Source organism: Choloepus didactylus, chromosome 2, assembly GCF_015220235.1.
Source record: "Choloepus didactylus isolate mChoDid1 chromosome 2, mChoDid1.pri, whole genome shotgun sequence".
Taxonomy (NCBI): Eukaryota; Metazoa; Chordata; class Mammalia; order Pilosa; family Megalonychidae; genus Choloepus; species Choloepus didactylus.
Genome location: NC_051308.1, coordinates 20900184 through 20920918, shown reverse-complemented (window position 1 = coordinate 20920918; position 20735 = coordinate 20900184). Strand labels below are relative to the sequence as shown.

The 20735-nt window shown below is 36.0% G+C and overlaps 1 protein-coding gene across 4 annotated transcripts in view; it reads left to right on the top strand.

The window, feature by feature from the left end:
* Positions 1–20735, top strand: part of ERO1B (endoplasmic reticulum oxidoreductase 1 beta) — a 70919-nt gene that overhangs the window by 16088 nt on the left and 34096 nt on the right. For all 4 annotated transcript variants that reach the window (XR_005214567.1, XR_005214568.1, XM_037821643.1 and 1 more), the window contains exons 4-6: positions 10–51; positions 1727–1809; positions 16824–16897. Coding sequence is in view for 2 of the 4 variants with exons in the window: in XM_037821643.1 (XP_037677571.1) it covers positions 10–51; positions 1727–1809; positions 16824–16897 (199 nt within the window). In the remaining 2 variants the exon portion in view is untranslated. The remainder of the gene's footprint in view (positions 1–9; positions 52–1726; positions 1810–16823; positions 16898–20735) is intronic.

Sequence of the window (20735 nt, the reverse complement as noted above, 5' to 3'; positions counted from 1 at the left end):
TCATTTAAGAGTAAAATCCCAGTCGGAATTAAAGCTGGAAGTTCTAATAAGGTGAGTCACTTTTCTTCCTTCAGTATTTCTGCCTTATAAACAACCATTTATGTAATACTTGACAGCGGTTGTAGTAGAGAACCATAATACGGTTAGTTGGAAATGGGAGGCATTTTGCCTCAGACTCCCAAATCCCTAATTCTTGCAGCAAGCAAAGAGATTGTACATTCTTGTTCATTTGTAATTAAATTATATAGCTTCTTTGAAATTTTCTCAGTTTCGTTTTTGGAACCTCTAGAACTATAAAGTATAATTACGGTTTCAGATCACCTACTCAGCAGGTGTTCTTTCACATAGGTATTTTTAGTCTTCTGTTTCAACTTGTCAGCTTATGATAGCCAGGATTATATTCTGTAGATAGTGCATGATTATCAAGATATTTTGAGCAAAGTACTTCCAAATAATATCAAAAATATTTCACCATTAAAGATGACGCTTTTATTCTAATGAGAATGTCATAATTTACTTTGCCATTCATATGTTTGTTTTTACAACTGTCCATGGTTAAACTTAGGGTTTACTGTTTGTGTTGTGCAGTTCCATAGATTTTTTTAAGTTTAATTTTTAAGTAACAGTTTACTTCTAGTTTTTTTTCACTACTGTGCCTATGTAATAAATATCGTCATACTCTCCTCCGTGCCTCCTCCTTGCACGTCTTCTTTCCATTTTCTTGCTGTCTCTCCCTGTGTGGCTTTTGGTTTGTGCTCACTGTCTTCTATTTATTTTTGTTTCAAATCTGTAATAAGTAAATAAAACAGTGTAAAGACAGCTGAAACCCCCTCTGAGTCCCTTTCCAATCCTATTCTACTAACTCCCTCCCCAGAGCTAGCCACTTTTCTGAAGCGGATGTGTGTCCTAATATGGTTTTATAACTTTTACTGCATGTGTATCCACATATAATCCATAGATTATTTTATGTAAATTTATTTAAAAATTTAAATAATAGTGTATTTTTTAGTTTCTTCAGGTCAAAACATTTTTTCTAGTTTGTGTTTTTACTCAGTACTATGCTTTTGAAATTTTTATCTGTTGATATCTGTAGATCTTGTTCATTCATCTTAACAGCTGTATAGTATTGAATTGTATGACTATATCATGGGTTAGTCTATCCTCTGTTGATGGATGTTTCGATTGTATCTAATTTTTTGGTATTACAAATAATGTTGCACTAGCATCTTTGTCTTTTGTCTCCTTGTGCACACGTGTAAGAGTTTCTCTAGGTCTATATCTGGAAGTAGGATTGCTGGATCATTAGGGTATGCATATCTCAACATTGAGAGAATACCAAATAACTTTCTAAAATGGTTGTACCTCTTTTAAAAAAAAGTGTTGCCTTGAGATATGGTCTCAGTAGTGGAACTGGTATTTCAAGGATTTATGATTTTATAGCTCTAGATTATATCATCAAATACTTTTTCATGCAGGTTTTCTCAGTTTACATTATCACCAACACACCAATACTAATTGTTATATTTTTAGTGTCTTTGCTTATTTAATAGGTGGAAATTTGTAACTCATTTTAATTTGTACTGCTTATATATATGTTAGGAATTTTGGTAATAGGATGTGTTTATATTTGGTGTATTATCAATGACAGATTATTTTCTCCGCAGAACTGAAATAAAAAGAAAGGTGATTATTAATAAATTTACTTATATTATGAACTTCCTTGCAGTATTTGAAAGTGGCAAACAATACCAAAGAATTAGAAGATTGTGAACAAGCTAATAAACTGGGGGCAATTAACAGCACATTAAGGCAAGTTTTATTTGAATAGTATTAAGAAAATATTCTCTTATTTAGTTTATTTGTATCAGAAATCTGTTTATCTTAGGATTTTGATATAACAATTTTGCTACCCATTAAAGTTTTAATTAGGAAATTTTCAATAGAGGAAAATGTTATTTTTTTATCCTAAATTCCATATAGATTTGCTTCCTCTTGACTGATTTGTCCTTAAATTTCTACGATGTATTTTCTGTAGTGAATCTATTAAAAAGTGGAATTTTAGAAAGTTGTTCAGATAGCAGGGCTTATGGGTTCATTCTTCCTGATTATTATGGGAAAAGGGGCTTGAATCTGTAAGTCTTTTATAAATTGATTCAATCTATACATTTCATTTTGAGTGAAAAATGTTGCCTATTAACATAATCAAGTTTCATAGATTTTTTTTCCGTTGGTTTTTCCTTACTTTCACTAAGCAGAAACCTGTATTTGAAGCCCAACATAAAAAATTTATAAGTGACCTCAGATTATGCAGTATAAAATAACTGAACATGGGAGAGGGGAGGAAAGCAAAAGAAACCCTGCAGAAATTTTTTTCAGTTTCTCTGTTGTTTTAGGTTTGTATTTAAGTATCATAGTGGTAAAGACATATAATAAAGTTAGCAGACATGTTTGTTGAAGAAAAATGTTAATGTAGAAAATTACAAAGGATGATAAACACCCACATACTTTCTACTCCAAATGAATAAATGTTAAAATTTTCTACCATGTTTTCAAGAAATGAGAAATATCATAGATAAATGTGAAGTCCTCCGTAGTCTAATCCCCAATCCAATTTTCTTCCCTTATTCCCCAGAAACAACTACTGTCATGTATTCAGTCCATGTTTTTATTCTTTTGTGTCGCATAAGTATATTTATAAACAATATATAGTTTTGTTGTGTACATGATTTTATTTTCCCTTTGTATAAATGATATCACACTGTACTCAATATTTTGCACTTCCTTTTTTCACTACTCATTTTATTTTCCAATTCTATCCATGTTGAAACATTTAGATTTGCCACATTCTTGTAACTGAGGAATAGTTTTTATCATTTAAATATACCATATTTTGCCTATCTATTCTCCTATTTTAATTTAGGTTATTTCCAGTTTGTCACTTCTACAAACCATGCTAACTTTGAGCACCCTTGAATAGGTTTTCTAGTGTACACAAGAAGTAACATTGCTGGATCTTAGGGTTGCCTGTTAGTAACTATTCTGGAAATTGCCTCATGTCTCTCCAAAGAGCTTATGTGAATGTATACTGCCTCCAGCACTGAGAGTTTGTTTTGTTCTTCATATTCTTGCCAACAATTTATAATGTTTGATGAGTGTGAAATAGTATCTCATTTTTGTTAGTATTTTGTTGATTACCACTGAGAGTGAGCATTTTTCCTTTTGTTTATTAGATAATTTGGGTTTCTTATTCATTCAACAAATGAATGCCTACAATATGCCAAGCATTGTTCTAGGGTACTAGGAATATGGTAGTGTACATGATAAACAAAAACTCTTGCTGTTATGTCCTAGTTGGGGGAGATACACAGTAGGCAAGTAAAGTAAATGAGAAGTAAGTAAAATGATGAGTTCTAAGGAGAAAAATAAAGCAGGGAAGAGGGAGAGAAAAGGCTCAGGGTGGTGGTGATGGCGACATTATGGTCGGGGATGGCCTAAGTGATAATAGGATATTTGAGCAGAAAGCTGAATAAGAATTAAGTTATGAGTCTTGCGGGCTGTCTGGAGAATGAATATTCCAGGCACACATAACTGTTAGTGAGACTGGAGCATGCCTAGAGTATTAGAGGAACCATAAGAAGATCAGTACAGTTGGAGTACACTGATCAGGGGCAAAGTTGTAGAAGATAAAGTCAAAAGGTGCTAGGGATGCAGACAGAGGTGGGTGGAAATTGTGTAGCGACTTGAAAGCAGTTATCATGAGTATTGTTTTTAAACTGGCTGAGATGAAAAGTCATTGGAGGATTTTGAGCAGAAGAGTAAGGGAGTATGTTGAGAGAGCCTGGTATTAAGTTGTGGAAGCCTGGTTACGTGGTTGAAGTAATCCAGATAAGCCATGATGGTGATTTAGACCAGGTTAATATCAGTGGAAGTGATTAAAAGTGGTCAGATTCTGGATATATTTTGAAGATAGAGCTGACAGGATTTCCTGAAGGATTGGATATGGGTATGAAAAAAAGGAGCTATGGATGACTACAAGGTTTGGGCCTGAGAAACTAGAAACTACTAAACTAGCGACACCTGCAGGAGAAAATTAGAATTCAACTTTGGATTTAAGTTTGAGTTGCCTATAGACATCCAATTGGAGATGGTGAGTAGGTAGTTGGATACACAAGTCTGAACACAAAGGAAGAGGTAAGGACAGGATGTAAAATGTGGAAGTCAATGAACAGATTGTACTTAAAAATCATAAATCTGAATGAGATCACCAAGGAGTGAGTGTAAATAGAGATTGATCCAGAAACTGGACTTAGAGTCATTACAAGGTTTAGAGGTAAATTGTGTGTTTGTATTCCTTACCACTGTTTCTCCATTGGAGAGCTGGCTTTTCAAATTATTATAGATTTGTAGGTATTCTTTATATAAGCTGATAGTAATCCTTTGTTGGTTGTATGGGTTATTAGAACTTGTCTTTTAATTGTGCTTACAGTTTCTTTTGTTGAACAGAAGTTATTAATTTTTAAACTTTATAACACATGTACAGTAAAGGTTTGTAAAGTATACAAATCTTAAGTGTTAAGGTCAATTTAATTTTAATTTTACAAAGTGAACCCACCTATATAACCACCATCCAGAACATACACTTACAACCAAGAATACTTCTTTGTTTACTCTCCTAGTCATTACCATTCTCCAAAGTTAACCATTATTTTGAATTCTTTTGGCAGAGATGAGTTTTGCCTGTTTATATAAACGGAATAATACAGACTGTATTCTTTTGTATCTGGCATCTTTTGTTCAACATGATGTCTGTGAGATTCATTCACTTTCTTGAGTATGGTAGCATTTAATTCCTTTTCACTGATAAATACAGTATTCAATAGCAAGAATATGCCGTGTTTCCATCCTACTGTTGATAGCTGGATGCTTTCCACTTTGGGGCCATTTCAGATAATATTTTGGTGGTCTTATACATACAGTTCTTACAGGAATATACCTAGGAGTGGAATTAGATACTTCCAAATGGTTTTCCAAAGTACATGTACCAAATTACATTGTCACTAGCAATGTATGAGAGTTCCTTGTTCCATAACTTCCCAGCAGTTGGTACGATAATTTTCAAAACAGCTTTGTTGAGGTAAAATTGACATACAATAGACAACATATATTTAAAGTGTACAGTTTGATGTTTTGACATATATGTATACCTGTGAAACCAACATCACGATCAAAATAATGATCCTATCCATTACCTCCTGAAGCATCCTCGTGCTCTTTGTAATTTTTCTATCCTACCCTTCTCTTTCCCTTCCTATCCCTAAGCAACTACCGCTCTTCTTTTTGTCACCTTGGAATTTTCTAGAATTTTGTATAAATGGAATATGGGTAGCATATATTTTTTCCTTTTGTCTGGTTTTTTATAACATAGGATATTTTGGGATTTATCCATGATGTAACATGTATCAGTAGTTCCTATCTTTTTTGTTAAGTAGTATTCCATTGTATGAATATACCACAGTTTCTTTTCCATTCAACTGTTGATGGACATTTGAGTTGTTTCCAGTTTGGGACCATTACAAATAAAGCTGCTAAGAATATTCATGCATGCCTTTGTATGGACATACGCCTTCATATCTCTTCTATGACTGGAATGGCTGCTTCATTTGGTGAGTGTTCCGGTTTGCTCATGCTGCCTTTTCACAAAACACCAGAAATGGATTGGCTTTTATAAAGGGGGTTTATTTGGTTTCAAAGTTACAGGCTTAAGGCCATAAAGTCTCTAAAGTATTTTATGGTATTTCATTGTGCTTTTGATTTGCATCTCTGCAGCGACTAATGAAGTTGAACATCTTTTCATGTATTTATTTGTTGCCCATGTATCTTTCTTTGGTTAAGTGTCTATTGAAATCTTTTGCCCATTTAAAAAAATTGGGTTATTTGTTTTCTTATTATTGGTTTTGAGAGTTTTGAGTATATTCTGGATATAAGTTCTTGGTCACATATATAATTTATAAACATTTTCTCCATATCTGGAACTTGTCCTTAATTAAGAGACATTTTTAATTTTGATAAAACACAGTTTATCATTTTGACCTTAAATGGATCATGCTTTTGGTATATCTTAAGAAATTCACAGAGCGTTTCTCCTATGGTTTTTTCTAGAAATTTTTATAGTTTTAGGTTTGACATATAAGTGATTCATTTAGAGTTGATTTTTGTATATGGTGCAGGGTCTGACTCCAAATATTTTTCATATTGATATCCACTTGTTGCAGCACCATTTGTTGAAAAGACTAGCCTTTCTCCACTAAGTTGCCTTTGCCCCTTCTTTTTCTTCTTCTTTTTCTTTTTTTTTTTTTTGGTCTTTATTTTTCTCTTTATTAGAGAAGTTGCGGGTTTACAGAATTATCATGCATAAAATGCAGGATTCCCATATACCTATTATTAACACCTTGCATGGGTGTGGAACATTTGTTACAATTGATGATAGCGTATCTTAGTAATTGTATTAAACACTATTTTGATTACTGTAGCTTTATAGTAAGTCTTGAAATCAGGTAATGTATCTCTTCCAACTTTGTTCTTCTCTTTCAGTTTGTTTTGGCTACTCTAGAACCTTGGCATTTCCATATGCATTATTGAATAAATTTGTAATTTCTACAGAAAGGCTTGTAGAGAGTTTGGGATTGGATTGAATCTATAGATGAATTTGAGAAGAACTGACATCTTAACTATATTATGGACTTTCAACTCATTGACATGGTATATATCTCCATTTATTTAGGTTTTGTTTAATTTCTCTCAGCAATATTTTATAGTTTTCAGCGAACAGGTCTTATTACTCTCAGCTTTGTCTTGTTAACTTAGGGAGATGACTGGTTCTGCCTGGGCTCCCCCTTTCTGTGCTATGGCCTGTAAACTCTCTCAAGAGAGTAAGCTGGAGCAATTCTCGGCTTCGCCTCATTTGTTTCCCATCTCTCAGAGATCCCTGTCCATTGTTTTCTTTTTTTTTTTTTAATAATAAATTTTATTTTGAAATAAGTTCAATCTTACAGGAACAGTTGCAAAAACAGTACAAACCCCATACATAGATCTTCATCCTACCCTGACCCCCTCCCCCAATACCCTGATCCATCACCATTAAGATCCTGTCACACCACTGTCTCTTTCTTTCCCTCCCTCCCTCCCTCCCTAACACCCATCATCTATTGCTCTGTCCTCTGAACATATGAGAGCAAGCTGCACATATCTTTGAACAAACAATATAATTCACATCTACCTTTCCCATGGACAAGAACATTATTTTATGCAATGTCATTAAGCGCAGCTAAGAAGTTCAAGAAATTCAGCATTGATATAAAGCTTACATTCTGTATTTCCTTTTTTTTTTTTTTTTTCCTTGTGTCCCATCTATGTCCCTTTGAGCCTCCTCTCCTCCAACCTCAGATCCCATCCAGGATCATCCTTGACATTTAATTGTCATCTATTTAGACTGTCTTTTTTTTTTTTTCTTCAATTGTGGAAAGATATATATAGCCTAAATCTTCCTATTCTACCCCTCCCTAGCATTCCATTAGTGGGATTAATCACATTTAGAATGTTGCAGTGCTATCACTTTCCGACCATCCATTTCTAGAAGTTTCCCTTCACCCCAAACAAAAACCCTACTCTCATTTCTTAACTCCCCATTGCCCTTTCCCCCACTTCTTGGAACCCCTACTCTACTTTTTATCTCTTTGGTCATATTCTCTGATACTTTGTGTTTACCATGGGGCTTAAATTTAACATCTTAAATCTGTAGCAGTCTTGTTTTTCTTTGATACCAACTTTGATACCAACTTAAACTGTGTTCCTATACTCCTCCATTCCCCCACCTTTATATAGTTCTTGTCAAGAATTAAATATTTTACAATGAGTCCAAAACCACCTATTTATCATTACAGTTTAAGTATTTTAGATCCTTTAGGAAGTAAATAGTGGAGTTAGAAATCAACAATACAGTAGTATTGGTATTTATATTTACCATGTGATCTTTACTGGAAATCTTTATTTCTTCATGTGGTTTCAGTCAGTTGTTTAGTGTCCCTTCCTTTCAGCCTGCTTAGGACTGATCTACTGGTGATGAAGTCCCTCAGCTTTTGATTATCCGGGAATGTTTTCATCTCCCCCTCATTTTTATCCTTCAGGTGTTTGTGAATTCTCCAAGTCTCTGGTGGTTATTGACTTCTATTTGTATTCCATTGTGGTCAGAGAATGTGCTTTGAACAAATTCATTTTTTTTTATTTTTTATTTTATTAAGGCTTGTTTTTATGTCGCCACATACAGTCCATTCTGGAGAAAGATCAGTGATCACTAGTGAAGAACATGTGTCCCAGTGACATGGGATGTAATATTCTATATATGTCTGTTGAAATTCTCTGTATCTCTCTCTCATTTCTTTGTTTCTCTGTCGGTAGGGCTCGCTTTAGTATCTGAAGTAGGGCAGGTCTTTTTTTTTTTTTTTTTCCTAGAAATTTTTTTAATTTTATTTTGAAATAAATTCAAAGTTATATGAACAGTTGCAAAAACAATACTAGCCCCATACACAGAATTCCATCATACACTGACCCCCTTCCCCTGATAGCTCAATCCACCAACTTTAACCTGCTGTCACATCGCTATTTCTTTCCCTCCCTCCCTATCTATCATCCATCATCTATTGCTCTGTCTTCTGAACATATGAGAGTTAGCTGCACACATCCTTGAGCATACACTATAATTCACTTATACACTTCCCATGAACAAGAACATTCTTTTATGCAATCCCGTTAAGTGTAGCTAAGAAGTACAATAGATTTAACAATGATACAAAGCTTACATTCTATATTTCCTTTTCCTTATGCTCAACTGTGTCCCTTTGAGCCACCTGTCCTCTATCCTCCAGTCCCATCCAAGTTCATCCTTAGCATTCAATTGTCATCTAGTTAGACTGTCTTTTTTTTTTTTTTTTTTTCAGTTGTGGAAACATACGTACAGCCTAAATCTTCCCATTCCACCCCCTCCCTAGCCTTTCATTAGTGGGATTAATCACGATTAGAATGTTGTAATGCTCTTTCCCACCATCCATTACTAGAAATTTCCCTTCACCTCAAACAGCAACCCTACACTCATTTCTTAGCTCCCCATTGCCCCTTCCCCCATTTCTCTTAACCCAAACTCTACTTTTCATCTCTATGGTTATATTCTCTGATAATTTCTTTGTATTTACTGTGGGGCTTAAAATTAACCTCTTAAATCCATGTCAATCTTGTTTTTCTTTGATACCACCTTCACTTCAATAGGACACATAAACTATGTTCCTATACTCCTTCATTCCCCCACCTTTATATAGTTGTCTAAAATTACATATTTTACATTGAGTTCAAAACCACTGATTTGTCCTTAGAGTTTGTGTATTTTATATCATGTAGGAAGTAACTAGTGGAGTTATAGTTGAAAAATTATTGACTTCTATTTGTATTCCATTGTGGTTGGAGAATGTGCTTTGAGTATATTCAAATTTTTTTTTTTTTAATTTCTTGAGGCTTGTTTTATGTCCCAGCTTATGGTCCCTTCTGGAGAAAGTTCTGTGATCACTAGAGAAAAGTGAGTGTCCTGGTAATTTAGGATGTAAGGTACTATATATGTCTGTTAAAATTCTCTATATCTCTTTCTCCTTTCCCTGTCTCTCTGCCAGCAGGGCTCCCCTCAGAATCTGAAGTAGGGCAGGTCTTTCATCGGCAAAGTCTCTCAGCATTTGTTTGTCTGTGAAAAATTTAAGCTCTCCCTAAAATTTGAAGGAGAGTTTTGCTGGATAAAGTATTCTTGGTTGGAAATTTTTCTCTCTCAGAATTTTAAATATGTCATGCCACTGCTTTCTCGCCTCCATGGTGGCTGCTGAGTAGTCACTACTTAGTCTTATGTTGTTCCCTTTGTATGTGGTGAATTGCTTTTCTCTTGCTGCTTTCAGAACTTGCTTCTTCTCTTCAGTATTTGACAGTCTGATCAGAATATGTCTTGGAGTGAGTTTATTTGGATTTATTCAGTTTGGAGTTTGCTGGGCATTTATGCTTTGTGTATTTATATTGTGTAGAAGGTTTGGGGAGTTTTCCCCAACAATTTCTTTGAGTATTCTTTCTAGACCTTTACCCTTCTCTTCCCCTTCGGGGACACCAATGAGTCTTAAGTTTGGATGTTTTATTTTGTCTGTCGTATCCCTGAGATCCATTTCGATTTTTTTTATTTTTTTCTCCATTCTTTCTTTTGTTCTTTCATTTTCTGTTCTGTGGGCTTCTAGGACACTGAGATGTTGTTCAGCTTCCTCTAGTCTTGTATTGTGAATATCCAGAGTCTTTTTAATTTGGCCAACAGTTTCTTTTATTTCCATAAGATCTTCTGTTTTTTTATTCACACTTGAAATGTCTTCTTTATGCTCTTCGAGGGTCTTCTTTATGTCACTTATATCCTGGGCCATGGTCTTCTTGATGTCCTTTAAATCCTTTGCCATGTTTTCGTTCCTCGATTGTAGTTCTTTGATTAATTTTGCGAGGTATGGTGTATCTTCCGATATTTTGATTTGTGTGTTTGGAGTTGGATTCTCCATATCTTCTGGTTTTATCATATGCATTAAGATTTTCTGTTGTTTTTGGCCTCTTGGCATTTGTTTTGCTTGATAGGGTTCTTTCAAGTTGTAAAGAAAAAGGGATATCGATCTAATTTTTCAGGAACACAGTTAGGTGATGTACACTTTAACTAACCAGCAGATGGCATCTGTGAGTCACCTATATCCCTCAAGTCAGTTCTCAACCTTGTTCCCGCGATGCGTGGGGAAATGTTTCTTATGGGTTCAGTTGGAGAACTCAGTTTGGGTGTGTTGCTGGAGCTGTCTGCCCTGAATGTGGGGCGTGTGTATGGGTGGCCAGGGAGGAAGGGCAGTTCTAATGTTCAAATCCCCCAGAATCCTGGAGATTCAAGGCCTTCACAAGAGTCTAAGCCTTCATTTCAGTTCATCCCCAGACCCTCTGTCTCGCTGATCCACAAACCACCGGACTTGGCATAGCATCCCTGGGTTCTCCAATCAGATCCCGCCTCCCAGCCGCACTCCTCCAGGAGCTCAGCCGAGGGAATGCCGTGCTATGTCACCAGTGCGCGCCGTCCCACAAGGGAAGTCCTGGGCCGCCGGGCTGTGCAGCGGCATGTTCTCAGCCTAAGGCAAAAAGGGCCAAACGGAGCGTCTCAGCCCCCTCCTCCTCACACAGTTCCTCCTTCCCAGCTCCGGGACAACTGGCGGGGCTCTGGGCTGTGGGCACAGCCCTGGGCAGGAGTTTATCCAGCCCTCCGGGGGTCCCGCTGCGAGCCGCGGGGTTTCTTTCTGCTTCCGGCTCTCCCCTCCATTCCCCCGAACCCAAGGGTATCTGCTGCGGGCTGTCTTCCCGGCCAGACGCTGAGAGGCCGGCCCAGCCCCCTCTTGCTGTTTTACTGCGTGGTTCCCACAATCGCTGCTGGAGCCGCTCCTTTTTTTTTTTTTTTTTTTTTAAAGAGTCAGCTGGTCTCCAAACGCTGAACCCTGGCTTCCCCAGCCCACCACACGGCTGTGGGTCTTCCAGCCAGCTTACTCGTTTCAGAATGCCAACTCCCAGTTTCACCAAGTATACGGCCCTTCTGGAGCTAGGAGCCCTCTTCTAGCTGGTGCATCGCTGTAACCGGTATTCTAGGTCACTTTCTGGGGTTTAGCTAGTGTTTTTCACGGAGTCGTTTTTTTGGCCCTGTCTCAGCTAGCCGCCATCTTAGTTTTCAGGGTAGGTCTTTTATTAGCAACTCTCTCAACATTTGTTTGTCTGTGAAAAATTTAAGCTCTCCCTCAAATTTGAAGGAGAGTTTTGCTGGATAAAGTATTCTTGGTTGGAAATTTTTCTCTCTCAGAATTTTAAATATGTCATGCCACTACCTTCTCGCTACCATGGTGGCCTCTGAGTAGTCACTATTTAGTCTTATATTGTTTCCTTTGTATGTGGTGAATTGCTTTTCTCTTGCTGCTTTCAGAGGTTGCTCCTTGTCTTCAGTATTTGATAGTCTGATCAGAATATGTCTTGGAGTGGGTTTATTTGGATGTAATCTATTTGGAGTTTGCTGGGCATTTATGCTTTGTGTATTTATATTGTATAGAAGGTTTGGGGAGTTTTCCCCAACAATTTCTTTGAATACTCTTTCTAGACCTTTACCCTTCTCTTCCCCTTCTGGGACACCAATGAGTCTTAAATTTGGACGTTTTATTTTATCTATCGTATTCCTGAGATCCATTTCAATTTTTTTAATTTTTTTCCCCATTCTTTCTTTTGTTCTTTCATTTTCTGTTCTGTGCTCCTCGAGGAAGCTGAGTTGTTGTTCAGCTTCCTCTAATCTTGTATTATGAGTATCCAGAGTCTTTTTAATTTGGCCTACAGTTTCTTTAATTTCCGTAAGATCTTCTATTTTTTTATTTACTCTTGCAATATCTTCTTTATGCTCTTCTAGGGTCTTCTTTATGTCTTTTATATTCTGTGCCATGCTCTTCTTCAAGTCCTTTATATCCCATGCCATGCTCTCATTGCCTGTCTGTAGTTCTTTGATTAATTCCGCCAAGTACTGTGTGTCTACTGATCTTTTGATTTGAGTGTTTGGGTTCGGGTTCTCCATGTCGTCTGGTTTTATCATATGCTTTAAGATTTTCTATTGTTTTTGGCCTCTTGGCATTTGCTTTACTTGATCTTTGATTTGTTAGAATTGCAGCTTGGTGACATACACTTTCTCTAACTAACCAGCAGATGGTGTCCGTGAGTCACTTATTCCCCTCAAGTCAGTTCTCCCCAACTTTGTGGTGTGTGGGGATCTGATTCTTGTGGGGTCCAATTGGTGCACTTAATTTGGGTGTGTTGTGGGTGCTGTCTGCCCTCAGTGAAGGGCGTGTGCCTGAGTGGTTAGGGAGGAAGGGCAGGTTTAATAATCAGACCTCCCAGGTGTTCCCAGAGATTTAAGGCTGTTCTCTGCCACTGACACAAAAGTCCTTGGTATTGGTGTAGGTTCCCTGGGATTTCCAAGCGGTTCCCCCCTCCCTTTTGTGCTTTTCCAGGACCTCTGTTGAGGGGGGAGGGCCATGCCACGGCACAAGTGAGCACCGGCCTCCGGGGAAGCCCTGGGCCGCCGGTCTGTGTAGGGGCGTTCCCAGCCCGCTTCAAAGATGGTTGAATGGGACGCGTTAACCTCCCCCTTTCCGCACAGCTCCACTCTCCCAGCTCCGGGACAATCAGCCGTGGGTGTATTCAAGGCCACTGTCCACGGCCGATATTGTGTTGTGTGAGCGGCGCTGCGGGAAAGACTCCCTGTCAGGCTGGGTTTCTTGGCTCGGCTCTGTGCTGTGTGTTTGGCCCTGGGCATGAGTAGCCCTGCCCGCTGGGGAGATGGCTGCAAGTCATGCATTGTTTTTTTTTTCTTCTCTCCTTTTGGCTCCCCTTTGCTCCCCTGGACCGGAGACAATCAGCAGTGGGTGTGGGAAAGGGCATCCTCCACCCAGACACCGAGGCGTTAGTCCAGACTGCTCCCGTCTTATCTGCAGCTGTTCCTGGGCTTCTTTTTTTTTTTTTTAAATGCCAACCCCTGGTTTCCCCACACCGCAGCGTGGCCGAGGGACTCAGCCGACTCACTCACTAGTTTCGGAATGCAGACTCCTGGTTTCACCAAACGCACATTCCCTGTGGCTTTAGCAAACCTTGTCCGGCTGGTGCTAGTCTGGAAGTGGTGTTCTGGGTCACTTTCTGGTTTTTTATCTAGTGTTTTCTACAGAGGTGATTTTTTTCTCTGTCTCACCTAGCCACCATCTTAGGTCCCCTCTCTCCATTGTTTTCTGATAGCTAGAATCTTGCAAATCAGTGTTTCCTATATTTTGTCCATTTTTGGTTGCTTCAGGCAGTCGGCTAAATCCAGTCTCTCTTACTTCATCTTGGCCAGGATTAGAGCCTCTATGCTTTTTTATTTCAACCTTCTGATACATTAATAAATATTCCCATATTATCTCATTTCCCCCACTTCCTTTCCTTCTGCTCCCTCCCTACATTTTGGTTTGGAAACTAGAGGTTTTCTTTCTATTCTTTTACTGGTTTCCTTTACATTTTAAATATGAACTCCAATTATAAAATGTCTATAGTTGTTTGTTTGGGTTTTTTTTTTTTCTGTTCTTTTTGTATTTATAGTCTTCTCTCAAACTTGACAAAGATCCTAGTATCCTTAGATACGTGTTGAACATCTCTTGCCTCAACATTTCCTCACCTTGTGGATTGAATCTAGTGTTTTAGTTCTACCTTAAAAAATTGTTTTTATACGCAATAGGCAATAAAGTTGCTGGCATTTTATTACTCTATTTGCTCACCTTTTTTTCTTGCATCTCATACCTTTAAAGTGAGTTCGCTTTTCTTCTTACCAGAGTATATACTATTATAGTTCTTTAGTGAGGATTCTGAGTTGCGAGTTTTCTTAGCTATTTTCTATTTTCTGCTTGCTGCTGTATTTTCTATTGCAGCAGTAACAAATTATCACATACAAGGAGAAGGTAAAAAAATGAAGTTTCTAGGCCATTTTGACTAGATGCCTAGCTCCTTGAGGATCTTGCATACATATTTTAAATTGTATTTCCAGTTGCTCTGTTATTTTTATTTTTCCAGGACCAAATATTGAGAACAGCTCAAAAAAATCATTGACATTTAAATATGTGAAGAAAACTTATATTACCATTATATATATGTGTGTAATATATATGTAATATAATATAATAATGGTTATGTATATTTATGTAACCTCACTCCTTTTGCCAGTATCTTTATGAAGAGAAATGCATTGTTTTGTAAAAGCCATTAAAAATGCCATAACGTCCACCACCTACACTATACAATATATCTGATGTCAGAACATCCTAACAAGGGCCAGAATAACCCACTTCTTAAGTCATATCTTACTCCTAACTGAAGAATATAGGGGTGTGTGTGTAAGAGAGGGAAAGACTGAAAGGGAGTATACAGTACCTAGATTAAGCAGTAAAGGAAGCTTCCTCAAAGCAGTTTTAAAATTATTCTGTGATGGCCATGCAAGTTCTTACAAATCTAGAGCAATTCACTGTAATGGGATTCAGTTTGGGTGAAAGGTATGCTTTTCTTTTATTTTATTAAGTGAGTAAAAAGCTTTTGTGAAAGGGAAAAAAGAGAACCTATTTAATACTAACAAACAATGCAAATAGAAATTTAGGATCTGGAAATTGATATGATTAAAATTTTCTGTACCTGCACACCCTTGCAAAGTATTCATGTACAGTACCCCTACGTGTTTGTGTTTGAAGGCTACTATGTTAACTCACATCACCATCTTGACAGGAAATACAGCATTAAGCCCAAGAAATTTCTTCTGTAAGTAGCTTGGACCCATCCTCAAATTGATTGTTGAAAAAAGCTGGACTAGGATGACCTTTAAAATCCCTTCTTAGCTCATTTATAAACCAAAGAGGGAGGGCTTTATTAGCATTAGATTAGCATTAGATATCTTTTCAGCTACTGTGGCTTTAGGCAGGAATTAATGAAACACCAAAAGCGCATCAAATAAGATGTTCCAAAGAAAGGTTTCTATAAGTCAGTCATATTGCTAACAAGAAAATAGGAATTTATCACAATTGATTTATTCTTCACTGTTTTCAACATGACATCTGATTAAATGTAACTATGGTTATCATTGTAGCTGTAAGTAGAACTTAAGTATTCTTGTTTTATGGCACCATGTATTTCAGCTGAGTCTACTATGATACAAAAAATTTTTCCCGTTAACTTTTTAAAGTTAATTATATGTTCCCACAGGAGAAAACAATCCCACTGTAAATTGAATTGGAAAAGTTTATTGATAAAGTTGTAGTGAACCAGCATTATGCACTTCTTGTAGTGATTATGGTACATAGTAATATCTCAAATACAAAATAAATTACTGGCTATGACACTGCCACATTTAGGAATTAACAGACATAAAATTGGTACACAAACATCTTTTTTTTTTTTTTTTTACTTTGTTTTTCGTTTGATCTAATGAATACAGAAAGGTAGCAAAATGATACTTCTCTGACAGATGCTGCCATCATGTATGCAAGACAGAGAGTCTGAGTGTAGCTAAAAGTGAATACAGGTAAAAATTTATTTGAGCAAATGTAGTTGTTCCTTGTCAGTTCTCCAAGTTACAAATTTGGATCATAGATTTTCTTAAATGTGAGATAGTGGTAGGTAAAATGAATGTTATACCATAATAAAAGTGACATTGGTGTTACCAGTGAATACCACATTGGGTAGAATATCATAGAAATGCAGTTCTGGGTATTTTGGATCCTATAAATATAGAAGCAATTTAAATTAAAAGAATCCTGAAAGTAAATTTCATTCCCATTTCAGGAAACAATATAAATATTTACTACAACTTCTAAGTCAGTGCAAAAGGCCAGTTTGATTTTTGTGTTTATATGTTATATGTATTTGTAAATTAATTTTCTATTCAAGGTAATTATTGAACTAGGGATAATTATTTTAATGTAGTTAAGAAATAAAAATCACTCATAGAAGTTTATTTCTGTTTTTCATTTGACTTGTTCTCATAATTCCTTCATGTAACCACGAATAATTGTTTGTAATACCATCTAATTAATAAAGAAGTGACCTCAGATTATCTTTTTGTCTTTGGCACTGGAATACAATGTCAAAATTTTTTATTCCAAATTTAATCATTTTTTCTTTTTTATTCCTCCTTCCCATAGTAATCAAAGCAAAGAAGCTTTCATTGACTGGGCAAGATATGATGATTCACAGGATCACTTTTGTGAACTTGATGGTAATAAAATAAGCTATTGTAATTAAATTATTTTTAACTTTACTCCTGTTATAAGACATTGAAATCAGTGAAAATATAATCTGAGTTATAGCTTTATTACAATGGACTTTGCTGTGTGAATCTTATTATTGATAATGGCATTTATTGAGAGCCTTTGTTTTAGGCTCTTTGCTAAGCACTTTAAGTACATTATTTCTAATCTTTACAGCTACCTTAATAGGTGTGTATTATTGTATATCTGAAGAAACTGAGTCTTAAAAAGACTAAATAACTTGCCCAAGATCACACAGTAGTAAGATACTTAGCTAGGATTCAGTCCTAGATCTGACTGAATCCAAATCCTGTACTCTTTCCTTTATGATACTCCATCTCCTGTGGACCTTCAATTCAAGCCACTCATTTATAAGTCTGTGAACATATTATAAAAAATGTTCACAGTAGAATTTGATGAGTCAACAAACTAACATAAAAACGCCTTCCAATATTGAAGAGGACTCCAATTTGACTTTTCCTCAGCCCTCTTTCCAAGAGTCTCCTGGAAAAATGCAAAGACAGGGCACTGTTCAGCAGAATAACTGCCACTTCTCTTAACAGAAGATAATTACGATGACTCAAAATTTTTATGTATGGGAGAATCTTCCCAAAGAATTGTGCCTAGTAGGCTTAAGTCCTTCATTTGGCCTCTCTCCACCTTTTACTTTGGAAGGGTTATATTTTTGGTGGTGGAAATAATTTGGGATTCAAGCATGCATAGTTGAAAACAGGCAGCGGCAACTTCTGAACTCTTAAAGCATCTAGAGTGATCATGTTGCTTTCTTAAGGTTTAAAAATAGATTTACAAGTAGAATCATGGTATTACTCTAGACTCTTAAGAATTAAATTACAATGAGCTTGAACTGTAGTATGGTAAATTGAAAGAATGCTGAAAGGTAGAATGTTATTACCATGCTTTTTATGGTTTCAGCAAGGAACTTTTTAAGAAATCTGAGCACAGTTTCTTTGGGTATCTGGATATAATAATGGGCAATTAATAAAATACTCCCAGTAAGATATTTGAATCTGGCAAAGTCTTTATCAAAGCAAACCATTGTACCTAATTAAGTCACTGCTTACTCTTTCGTTTGATTATTTCCTATCATCTATTACTACTTTAATATTTTGAAGTAAATTGTACAGTAGAAGAGATGTCCTGTAAGAATTTATATAAAACCATCCTTTAAGATTTTCAGGATTACGTGATTAAAATGGTTATTTTTACAATGTATATGCTTCCTATATGTATATAGCCATGCTATTAATTGGATTACCACTACGCTTCTGAGTAATAAAGTTCATACATGTCCCAATGATTTATACCAATATATTTTTTATTAATGCCAGGATAGCTTTAGAGTCATTGTTTAGCTGTTTCTGTTTTCTAAATTTGATGGATTAAAAAAAAAAATCTAAAGAATATTCATCTCAGCTTATGAGGGAATATATCCATATACTCCTTCTTCCTGCTGTTGTATTGTTTTGTTGTCTTTATTTGAAAGGAATATGATTTCTCTAGATCAAATAGTAGGTTCGTAATAATGTAAACCTTTTAATATTCTTTAAGGTCAGCTGCTTTCCCTGTCCTACTCTGGTTTTTGTTATCGTCCCTATGCATGGCTTGCTTATTCCCTTCCTTCAGATTTCTGCTCAAATGTCACATCATCAGAGAAGCCTGCTCTCACCTCCCTATATAAAATAGTAACCACTATTACTCTCCCTTTGCACTGCTGTCTCTCCGCCTTACCCCTACACGTTCAAAGCTCTAACTACCTGACAGTGTGGGATGTGTTTTTAGTTTATGTGTTTTGTTGTCTATTTTCTCCAGCTAGATTGTGAGCTCCTTAAGGGCAAGTGCTTTCTCTTTTTGGTTCACTACTGTGTCTATCCCTAGTGCCCAGAAGAGTGCCTGGACATGTTATGTATTCAGTAAATATTTGCTGAATGAAGTAGTTGGTTCATAAATAACCTTAAAAGTGTGATAGATTTTGACTTTATTTTTTCCCTTAAAATATGTTCATTAATAAAAGTGTTGTCTAAAACAGTATTTTCTAAATCTGGTGATGGAGGGCTCCAGGCGCAATCCTGAGTCCGTAACTTAACATTTTTGATCTGTGACCATAAAGCCTGCACACTAAGCTGGCCTGTGCTACTATTGGATTTTAAGAGATACATAGTTTAGGAGTCAGGGGGCAGTTCTAGCAACCTAGAAAATGCAGTGTGGCCTCATAATACTACTATTAGTTAGGGAAGCAAGAAAATTAAAGTGGGAAAAAATGGTATTCTTGAAGACTAGGAAAAACATAGGTTTGGTTTGATGAATTACCAGAATTAGGGATTTTGATCCAATGGAAATTCTTTGAATCCTTGGGTAATGGTTAGCATGGTCAAAAGGAACAGCTTTGGAGCATTGTTATAGAGGAAAGAAGATATAACTTTTTTTGAGGAAGGATATCCGAAGAGAATTATATGAGTGGATGATGTAGCTATACCAGTGTAGAGAAGTTATAGTTTAGGAACAGATTAACCAAAATCAGTGTCATTGGTAGCTCGTGGGTAATGATGGGCAGCACCACTGGTGTGCTTCTAGGAGGAATGCAATTTGTATTTGTGAGTGTATTTCCTCACTTTAGGTGTAATGAAATTCTTGTAGTATAGGTCAGAGGTTGACAAACTTTTCCTGTAGAGGGACAGATAGTAAATATTTTGCATTTGCACTACTTAACTCTGCCACCGTAGAATGAAAGCAGCACATAAGCAAATGAGCATGGCTGTATTCCAGTAAAACTTTACTTACCTAAACAAGTAGTGGCCTAGATTTGGCCCGTGCACTTTAGTTTACTGACTCCTTGTATAGGTTAAAAACAAAACAAAGAAATAAAAAAAAAAAAAACCCACCATTTTCCTGATTTGAAAAAATAAAGATTTTTAAAATTAAAAAGAAAGGCTTTTGGTTGAATTAAGGGAGTAAACATTAAGAACGTTGAAAATATAAATTTTAAGAAAGTAGTTATATCAAACTGATACAATTGTTTTACTGTTGTGATTTTTCATCTCCCTTAAAATATATTTTAAATCATTATATTTTAATATCTGAATCAGGTTTTTTCTCCCTTTATTGGTAGGTTACTTGGTTTTGTTGGAAGAAGTTGCCACTAGTCCAATCTGTACATTCACAGGTGACTTTACATATTGTAGGCTTACACATACACACACACTCACCAATTCTTTATACATGTACACAAAACATATGGGTGCATCAGTGAATATATATTATGATGGGTTTAATAATATTTGTAAAGTTTATGTACATAATTGAATTAATTTTGAAAATGAGTTTATTCAAGAAAGAACAGCTCAAAGAAATTAAAAATATATAACTTAGAAATTAAACAGTGTATTTTAAAACTTTTTATTGGTTTTTACTAAAAGCTATCATAATTTATATTATTTTAAAATTGATTTTTAAATTAAATTATTGTTTTTGTCTTGATTCAATCTGTGTCCTTTTCTTGGACAATTTCTGTCTGTCCATCTGTAAATTAGCTGTTATCTGTGCCTTCACTTGTATAGTAGAAGCTGGAAATAGAGCCAGTATTCTTCTTACAGTCTGAAAAATTGTGTTCCTGTTGTTGATAAGCTCTATTCAAATCCATTTAATAATGATAGGTTGTAGTTATCTTTGTACTCTTCCCGTGTCTTGAAAATATCAGATAACGATTAGAAGTCATGTATCATGATTGTATTTTTCCTTATTATGGATAGTCCTGATCTATAATAACTAAGACCACTCTTTCTTTATCTT